Here is a 10,533-nt window from a genome sequence, read left to right as displayed (position 1 = left end):
TATCCTAAACCAAGTTATCCATGTAAACCAAGTGAAAAAATATGTGGATTGACTGTCAGGTAACGTGTAACACAAATTCATATAAATATGATTATTCATCACTGAACATTAAATATCCGCATATGCAAGATAGATGTTAAAAATTGAGCTATTTTAATTTCTTAAATTTCTTTAATATCCTAAACCAAGTTATCCATGTAAACCAAGTGAAAAAATATGTGGATTGACTGTCAGGTAACGTGTAACACAAATTCATATAAATATGATTATTCATCACTGAACATTAAATATCCGCATATGCAAGATAGATGTTAAAAATTGAGCTATTTTAATTTCTTAAATTTCTTTAATATCCTAAACCAAGTTATCCATGTAAACCAAGTGAAAAAATATGTGGATTGACTGTCAGGTAACGTGTAACACAAATTCATATAAATATGATTATTCATCACTGAACATTAAATATCCGCATATGCAAGATAGATGTTAAAAATTGAGCTATTTTAATTTCTTAAATTTCTTTAATATCCTAAACCAAGTTATCCATGTAAACCAAGTGAAAAAATATGTGGATTGACTGTCAGGTAACGTGTAACACAAATTCATATAAATATGATTATTCATCACTGAACATTAAATATCCGCATATGCAAGATAGATGTTAAAAATTGAGCTATTTAAATTTTTTTCAGGCGTAATGATGCTATCTCGAATGTGCGTGAGGCGGCTGCAATTGCTCTGGAACAGATAGGTGGTGATGAGGCTCAGAAAGCCATGCACATTACTAAAGTGCTAAGTGAAGAGATTAAAGCTTTGTCAAATAAGCATTGAGAAGTAAGTGTTGATTTACAAGAAAAAAAAAAGAACTGTGAAGATATCACGTTATTAGAAAAATATTTTATATTTACTGTATTATTTGTGCACATTTGCAGCTGAAAGATACCTGCAACAATTTTATTATAGAGATTTACTGTTAATTTTATTATAGAGATTTACTGTTAATTTTATTATAGAGATTTACTGTATATAGTGTATTTTAGCCACCAAACGTCCCGCATTTCAAAGTGATTCTGGATGGAACACGCATTTTGCAGAAAAACATACATGCTCATAAATTTGTCACGCACAAGTCTATGCATGATAACAAAATATCACGAAATCAGTTGAAAATGTATTTGAAATTTGAAAAAATGTGTTTTATTAACGATATAAAACTTGAGTCATTAGAGAGCTTTCGTTACCTCATTCGAAAATCAATTCACCGACTAAGTTTCTCATTCTCGACCAAAACAACCCAGTCAACCATGCACGTGGCCCTTGCATGTTCATTGCCACAACCGACTGTTAAATATGTGACTGGAGCTTGGAACCCAGCAAACTGGTGTAGTCAGGCATTTCAAATCTCTCAGGTTGGTATCTATGCAGTAGACCTGGGGCACATGAGAAAAACTAGCCTTTAGGCTTTGGGCTGCCCAAAACACAAGGCGAGATCAAGTCATTCTGTTAAATAATATTTGTATCAAATCAAAACAGTCATCAAGTGATCTTTTAAAGAAGTAATATTCTTGTGAAATCATTTCCAATACATCTTACTTATCTTTTTCAAGCACTGAAAAGTGGTTAAGAGCACCAGGGCATGGATTTGCCCAACATACTGTAGTTGGAGAGAAGCTAGTGGAGTCATTCCGTTAAATCATTTTTGACCAATTTAAAACAGTCAACAAATGATATATTAAAGAAGTAATATTCTAGTGAAATCATTCGCAATACATCATATTTATTTTTTTTATAAACTATTAGATGATGGATTTACTTGAGATTTCAAAACCTTGTGTGCTTCCTTCATCTCAATAATTTGTATTGTGCAGTGAATTGAATTAATAATTTAATTTTGTGTTGTCTATAAACCTTGTACAAATCAGTGTATTTATTTATATTGTGTAGTTTGTCATTTTGTATATAAATTATTTATTGTGCAGTTCTATATTCCCAAAATCTTTGCAAACATATACCTATATCCAGGGAGTTGTTTTTGCGTCGATACTCGGGATTCAAGACAGTTAAAGTTTTGTAAAAGGATACCATGATGAATTTATACATTAATTTTGTAGATCTTTGTATTTAAGTGCATTCTCTTAAATTTTTATTAACCAGGTTTAAATATAGCACATTTTTCATAGTCAAGTCATACTCAAAGGTGTTTGTATATATGAGGCATGTCATGGCAAAATGGTTAAGTTGTCGCACAGGCCAGTATTGAGTAAATGAGCTATAAAATATGAGAGCACAAAAAATTACCTAAAAATCAAATTTTGTTTTTTAATATAGATCAACAGTTTATTGTCTTATTAATCATGTACCAAAGTGTTAGTTCTGGAAGTGGTCAACAAATTGTTTATTTAATGTTATTTTGATAGTTCATTCTATTAACAACGTATGCGCAAATAACTTTGAAAGGCAATTACTCAAAATCATGTTTATCTTGATTCTAAGAGTACTGTACTTTCACTTTCCAATAACTTAGGCTTGAAATGTCCAATTTCAATGAATGACCACTCATTTTAAAGATCACATAATCAGGTATCTCAAAATACCAATAACTTGAATTTCAATTTTTGCCACAACTTAGCCATTTTGCCACAACATGCCTCATATGTGTTCATAGAATCTCAATAATCCATGGTTTACAAAATCTGATCATGTCTTAGGTGTATACATAGACTTATTAAAAACGTAACAGAAAATCAAAATAACATTTCCACAAATTTCTATTTCTGGCAACCTCAGGTAAATAATCTAAATCATTAGAGTTACACATTTGTAAATTTCTAGACGTTAAATCTAACATCATGATCATTTTTACTTGTTGAAAATTTCACAAAAACAAAGTATTAGATTAAAAGATGAAATTCTGAGATTTAATTTGCCCTACAGTATGCCATGGAAATTCTGACCAAATTCATAAAATATGTTAACTACACCTATACCTTAGTTCTCAGCAAGAGCATAAACAAATATATTTTAAATCAGTTTTTCTGTAATACATGTATAAAATGTGGCAGGCATAATAAAAATAAAGAAAACTTTTATTTTTCTCAAATTTCCATTTTTTTTCCATGATGGCGAGTGCACTAATTCACTAAACAAGCTATAAAAAAAGTCTTGTCTTATTACCCAAAATACAAGAAAGAATCAGAAATTGTATAATAATAAACTGAGATATACTGGGGGTTTTTTTTGTAAGTTTTTGAAAACTTTAAACTATAGTAATGTTTGGATAAGTTATTAGTGCTATTTTAATATAGTTATTATATACAACTGAATATGATGACAGAAAATACATGACTAAAATTTTGTACAATGTCATTTTCAGTCATACTATCAACTTCTATATTATATTCACACACTTAATAAATATATGTATACGATTGTTCAAGAAAACTGTAAAAATTGTAATGGTTATGTAATAAACTACATAACAAGCACCAAATAAATAGTTGGTACAGTTACAAAACATTGAATTTTTCTTCTTGTCTTAAAATTCAAACGTTCTCCATATCGTAAGTGTAGTCTGTGTGTCAGTGTGATAACTTTTGCGACCCTTATTAATCCTGCAAATTATCTTAAAACATCCTCAGCAATATCCCTTCTGTGATTGGGCTACACACCTGACCTACCAAAAGTGGCAAGTTTTAGGTCCAGCCATCAGTAGTTTTATTTTATATGTCAATGTATATTAATCTACATTCTGAATTTGATGACCATTATTGTTGTAAAATGCTAACAAATTGAAATTACTTGCATGTTACCCTTTAACCTTGCACAAATTACAAAGTTGATACCTTAGTTAAAATAACATTAATTTATACGGTACAGTAATTACAAAATGTTGATACATCAAACCCCGCAATGGGTTGTAGGTTATAATTAACTTCTATAATTTCACCTCAACTTAAGTAGATATACCTTATATACAATCTTTATAAACCACAACTAAAAACTATAAAAAATCTTTAATCTAAAAAAAATATATCTTTACATTCTTAAAACAATTTCAAAAAATGTTGAGGTATGGTGAAATACATCAAAACATGAAATACTAACATTACAAATGTGTTAGCTTACTTAATGTACCTTTCACTGGCTCTTCCGATTGCCGTGTTGCCTCTGAGCTATTAAACTTTCCAGCAGAAGACTTGCGTTGATCACGACCAGCATTCTGCAGTCCACGATTCAGACAACGCTTTACTTCTTTGCGCACATGCTTGTTGCATGTGAACGCCATAAAGATGAACACACCCTGCAGCGAGTTCAAAATAATAAATATGTACCGGAAGATTTCTAGTTCGGTGAAAGCGGAGATGAAACCAAAAATCCATGTGAAACCCATTAATGTTGACATCTAAAAAGATAAATATTAGAGATATTTTAAGTTATAATTTAGGGACAATATTTTAATCCCATATGTAACAATTTTAAGAGTTTTTAAGTCTAACATACGTATTATTAAATCTGACCTACATTTGGATCAATAAATCCTTATTGATTTGATAATAATGAAATATAATAATATACAAATATGTATATGCACAAATTATTATCAGTCTGCACTCAAAGCAAAAAATGTAATTACCTTAACATAGACGAGAAGATCTGTTTTGAAGCGTTTCAACCGTGAATTATTGACATCGCCGACCTTGTTGACCTTGGTTAGTCTTAGACCAATCACAGCACAGATAAATAGAAGTATATTGAAGAATAAAATGATCATAAGAGGAAGACCAAATGCAAGCAATGTTGATTTCTCGTCGTAAATCCAACACGCAAATTCACTGCCGTATCGGAAACGAAGGTTATGAAATCTGCCAAAGTGGATTACCAGACACAGGATGATTATGGGTAAAGGTGCACCCCACCCATAAAACATATATGCCTGTAATATTTTCCGCTTACTGTGCCGTTTACGGAGTTTAACCTTTGACCCAAATGTAAAAAAGAAGTCCATGGCCATAGCATTCATCCAGAAGAATGCAGCCAGCCAAACGTAGTGCATGATGGCTGCAATAGTAGTACAAAGGGGTGGGTAGGTAACGCCCTGACCCTGAAGTAAAACCCCAAGCTGACCAATAAATAGCGCACCAATAAGATTCATTAAAATTTTCCCAAGTAGTGTGCGCAAAGATCGAAACAGGCATCGCACAGTGAAAGTGATGGTGAGTGCCACTAATGACAAAAGGATCCCGATGCAACTGATAGTCACTTGCATGTGATCGGAATATTTCGGAAAGAACGATGGTGGCATATATTTCACATTGTTGTCGCGCTTCAGCGAACTACAAACATCAGGACGCCCTCTTGGATGCAGCATCGACTGATTAGCAGAGGTATCACCATTTTCATTATCAGTCGATGTAGAGCGAGTGGCATTAAGTGATATGGTAGAATTAAGTATCAATGGAGGGCAGTGTTCTAGGTTTTCTTCGTTACTACAAACATAAAGTGACGTTTCCTGGCAAGAATTCCCAGACTCGCTGAATCGGTGCACTTTCTCAAACTGGACCTGTGATGGGACATAGAGTATGTTGTTAGCAGAAATGTAAATGAAGCTGGAATATCCAGATTCAATGAAGTATGTCTCCGAATAATTATGCTTGGAGACATCGCAGTTCATTTCCAAACCTGTCTCATCAACATACTCTGAGAAACTCGCTCTTATAACTGTCAGACTGAAATAAACTTGCGTCTTGGAATTGTTTCTTATATGATCGACAATCGTTTCAAAGTTAGTGTGAACGACATGGAGTTGTGTGCACATTTCACTTACAAACGCCGAGAACTTCTTGACCTCCCATGGGTGGGTCAGGTCATGTGGTTTGCCCTCGATTTCTTTCACTACCATGACATTAATTTCTGTCTTGAAATGAAGCTCCATTAGCTTCCTCAGCCAAAGTTCCTCATTATTGTTAGTTACATTGTGCTTAACAATGAACTCTAACGTCACATTTACCCTCACAGATGGTTTGCAAATATCGGCAAGATTTGGCATCAAGTCTATTTCGTTGCAGTTACCATCTGTAGTCACTCCTTTGGAGAGTGCACTGACTTTACCAATGGCCTTGTCTGGTTGGCTTTTTGTCTTATCTGCAGGCTCGGGGGCATGTTGTCTTTCAGGTATGGAAGGGATCATGATGGCAATTGAAGTGAATTTACTCTTCGGAACTGAAAGATAAAATAACAACAAAATCAGGTTTTAATATTGCAAGCTATGATTCAAAGGACAAAGAAGCAGGCTTTTGTTGACAACGTTAAGAAATAATAGCAGATATCAAGAAATAAAGTGAAATTAAAATTGTTTGTAGAAGAGTTGAGGAGATGGGTATCTTGGACATATACCATTATGGAGGATTAGTACCCAGAATTAGTTATCAAGAACTACTAGCGTTAGAGTGTACCTTGCCAACTCGATATATTTGTTACAGTACTTGAAATGGGTTGCCTCTTCGTTCAATCAAAAGGTAACTGTATTTAATTACTTTTTTTTTTTTATTGTAACTAGTTTTTTTTAACCTACCAGCTTTATTACTAATTTCTAAGTAAATCCACCAAAACAGTCCTCTGTCTTCGGGTTTATTTTTTTCATTTGGTTTCTTAGCAATACAAATGCAGTATTGTGTTTCGTCAAATAACAGTGTATTCATCTTGTTGAATAAATCAGTACACAACAACATATCAATCAAAAACATATTGAAAACTTACTACACAATTGTCTCCTAATATCATACTCATAGTTATAAGGACAAACACACTTGAAAGATCCATCAGTGTTCAGGCAAATACCAGGGTAACACAGCATCACATTCACACTACACTCATTGAAGTCTGTAATTAAAAAAATAGTAAAACAAGTGTTTTAGTTTATAATGCAAGGTAACTATATTATGACTGAGGCACGCAATACCAAAAAATCAATATATCTGTCATATTAAACTAATTTGAATTTCAGTTCGGATTTGAAATACTAAATCATAATCACATACTAATCACATCAATATGATGGTGATTAAGATGTTGAAAAATGGTGGAGATTTTTTATATTCTTAATGATGCTGATATTGAAAACAAAATGGATGGCAGACACAATACAGTCTCCTTACCATCACACATAACTTGATCCATGTTGTAGTAAAATCCAATCGGGCAACGACATTCAAAACTGCCCTCTAGGTTGACGCAGTAACCTGGATTACACTGATCACCGATGGAGGCGCACTCATTGAGGTCTGAAAAAAATTATATAATTGTAATAATGGCTGCAGAAATAATCTATTTTAAAAAATAATATTGAATAATCAACTCAATCAAAATTAATATACAATCATTTATAGAATTTATTCGTATCACTGATAAATTATTGCCTAATCAACCAATCAATTTATTTAATCTTATTAATTAATTCAATCAACTCTCATTTATCAACAATTGTTCAATTTGTCAATTCAATAATTTTAAGTTCACCATATTGATCATTAATAGCTCAATCATTAATTAAATAAATAATCAAATTATTGATTGACCAATCTATCAATCATCAATGAATCATGTCTTACCTCTACAATGTTCTGCTTGGAAATCATCATTAATAGCTCAATCACTCCATTATTATTCAAATAAACAATCAATCAAACTATTGATTGACCAATCTATCAATCATCAATGAATCATGAATTACCTCTACAATGTTCTGCTTGGAAATCATCATTAATAGCTCAATCACTCCATTATTATTCAAATAAACAATCAATCAAACTATTGATTGACCAATCTATCAATCATCAACTAACCAAATAATCATCACCTACCTCTACAATGTTCTTCTCCTTGGAAATGAGCAAAGCCATCGGGACAGAAGCAGTAGTAGCTACCCAGTGTGTTGAAACATGCACCAGGCTCACACAGCCCTTGCTGTAGCATACACTCATCAACATCTAAATGTTAAAGCAATAATAACAAAAACAAAATAATGATGATGATGATAATGCCTATAATCATACTTAATATAATACACATTTACAGTAACTGTTTTATATTACTGTGTTTGTCAAAATCTGATTTAGAGAACTAGCTATTCACACCGATCTAGGACAGGAAAAGGAAACTGTACCTCAAAGTGTTTTTTATGCCATAATGAAATGTCTTAGGTGACTGAAAGTTTTATTGTAATACCAGGTATTTTAATGTTTTATTACAGCATCTTTTATTTTAATGTGGATCATCTGGAACAACAGTAATATTTTACTGAGGAGGCAACCCAGGATAAAGAACCAGTAAATACAGTAAAATAAATTAAGTAAATAAAAATATATTGTTTCTTTGAAAATTATTTTAACATTCCAAGCATTGAGCTGTAGTGGTTCTGTGGCATAAGTCATGGTAGATGAAGGGAAAATTTTTTTAAATACAGTACTGTACTGCATACTCACTCAAATTTTAATGGTCTGTGAACATATGCAAAGTTTCATTGTGATCCACCTTTCAGTTTCAGAGTCCTTAGTGCACAAACCTTTCAGTTATGAACATTAGAGTATGATATAGTTTACTTATCTCTTCTATATCTTCCAAAGCACTTTTGAGTTACCAACGCTTAGGCCGACACTTTTGAAATATGGTCCAATGGATGTTAAACTCTGTTCGCACAATTAAATTTTATGAGACAAATATGACTATGATGTGCCCATATATGGACATGGCTTATGACACATTACACCCAAATATGGTATCACATTTTTTTTGTCGCATAAACTTTTATAGTGAGAATAGAGCTTTATGTTATCAGGAGTAAGAATATCTATGGGATATTTTACCTTGGCATACAAGGCCTTTGCGGGATTTGGCTTGTTTGTAGCCAATCGGACAAAAACACACTTCAGTATTGCCATTCAATACTTCACAGTGACCAGGTGAACAATTATCCCTTCTACACAGATCTAAAAATTAAACATAAATATCATGATAATATGTATATGACATCTTACAGTAAAGTAAAAGATTTAAAATATTATTCTTTCTTCTAAAATAAACTTTCAATTCAATGTACTACTTTCCTAAGTGGTTTAGTTAAAAATTACAAAAAAATACAATCAGTAAAAGTATCTTAATTATTAATGTTAACAAGATTTTCAAGTGAAATTTTCAATGTAGCATTAAAGAAAAGTAATTACAAATTATTGTGTTTAAAAAAAAATCCATGTCAGCATCATTTTAACTCAAAAGACGATTTAAGAAGTGTTATAACACAGAGATGCTAGCTTTGTCAAGAATGGTTTGGATACAGAGCTTTGTCTACCTGATGGATCGTAATCAATGGATATCAATGGTACATTACACATAGACTTGTATGATTCTGAAAACAAGAAAATACTGTATCATATACTTTTCTTTTGTGATTTTATTCCATTTATCTAAATGTCCTTAAAAGTGTAAAAAAGTAAACATTATTTATTTAATATTTTATTGTTTTACGCATTCATTCATTTTATAATTCATTTATTTTAGGTACTTTTTTAGTTACTTTTTGTCATAACTGTCTTTGTTTGTCAAAATACTATAAAGTGTTGTTTATATGACCTAGAATTGAACATACCTGTTCCAATAGGTGGACAGGGAAAGCATGAGCCGCCCCATGCCTTACCATAAGCCATACAACAACACTGCTGCCACGTTATTTCAAAATGTAAGATACCTTCGCAATGACCACCTTTACTATCATTGTATGATGCATAGCATCTCTCATACAAAGGCACTTCAATAGGAACTAAAAAGCAACAGAATGGTAGTATTTTATAGCAATATCTTCATTAAGATGATGTTTTAAAGGAGCAGCTAACTCTTAATTATATGAATGTAGCCTTTGCTTAAGCTGTCTCAGATCTCTTGTCTTGTAAACTTCTGTCAAATAATTTCTGTATGGCTAGTTAAATAAATTATATTATGGAAACTGTAGGAGGAAACATACATACATACAAGCAATAGCCTTCCAATCTAACAGACTTCCTTATTTCTGCGAACTAGTCAAATGTTACATCTTTCTAGTTCATAATATCTCTGGTAAGGTTCAAGGGTAGAGATTCTATGGTTTAAGTATGGCCCATAATTATACTTTTAGACCACAATATTATAACTTTGTTTAAATCGCTAACATTTTTAGTCCAATGGCCTCATTGTGGTGTTGGGCACTTGGTGTCAATGCTTGGTGGGGACGGGGTCTGAAATTGCTCCCCAGATTTCCCACTGAGGCTGCCACTGTTCGCAATAAGTTTTTATAGTAACTTCGGTTAAAATGAAATTTCTGTTAAAATTACCCTGTTCAACTGCTTCTCTGTAATCTTCATCACACAATAAAGCAAAATCATCTGGAAAATTTAATGTGTGAAAATGTGATTACCAGTAATGTATCTAGGGTAGGGCGTGGGGGCGCATGCCCCCTAAAAATTACTCCCCCCCCCAGTTACCCCCCAAATATGGTCAAGTAGTTAA

General features: G+C 32.5%; 2 protein-coding genes across 4 annotated transcripts in view; one reads left to right on the top strand and one right to left on the bottom strand.

Moving 5' to 3' along the window:
* The window catches only part of LOC117121896, a 19,824-nt gene extending 17,917 nt beyond the window's left edge, over window positions 1-1,907 (top strand). For all 3 annotated transcript variants that reach the window (XM_033267290.1, XM_033267289.1, XM_033267287.1), the window contains exon 10: window positions 693-1,907. In XM_033267290.1, coding sequence (XP_033123181.1) covers window positions 693-831 — 139 coding nt within the window. In that variant the 3' untranslated portion in view covers window positions 832-1,907. The remainder of the gene's footprint in view (window positions 1-692) is intronic.
* A 1,208-nt stretch (window positions 1,908-3,115) lies between these two features.
* The window catches only part of LOC117121981 (fibrillin-1-like), a 20,939-nt gene continuing 13,521 nt past the window's right edge, over window positions 3,116-10,533 (bottom strand). The window contains exons 13-21 of the mRNA XM_033267435.1: window positions 10,359-10,409; window positions 9,641-9,811; window positions 9,344-9,400; window positions 8,862-8,984; window positions 7,860-7,985; window positions 7,155-7,280; window positions 6,757-6,879; window positions 4,634-6,219; window positions 3,116-4,402 (exon numbers count right to left, since the gene is read on the bottom strand). Coding sequence (XP_033123326.1) covers window positions 4,106-4,402; window positions 4,634-6,219; window positions 6,757-6,879; window positions 7,155-7,280; window positions 7,860-7,985; window positions 8,862-8,984; window positions 9,344-9,400; window positions 9,641-9,811; window positions 10,359-10,409 — 2,660 coding nt within the window. The 3' untranslated portion in view covers window positions 3,116-4,105. The remainder of the gene's footprint in view (window positions 4,403-4,633; window positions 6,220-6,756; window positions 6,880-7,154; window positions 7,281-7,859; window positions 7,986-8,861; window positions 8,985-9,343; window positions 9,401-9,640; window positions 9,812-10,358; window positions 10,410-10,533) is intronic.

Source organism: Anneissia japonica, unplaced genomic scaffold, assembly GCF_011630105.1.
Source record: "Anneissia japonica isolate Jap-2015-1 unplaced genomic scaffold, ASM1163010v1 scaffold352_len1594369_cov220, whole genome shotgun sequence".
Classification (NCBI taxonomy): Eukaryota; Metazoa; Echinodermata; class Crinoidea; order Comatulida; family Comatulidae; genus Anneissia; species Anneissia japonica.
This window is presented reverse-complemented; position numbering and strand designations above follow the sequence as displayed.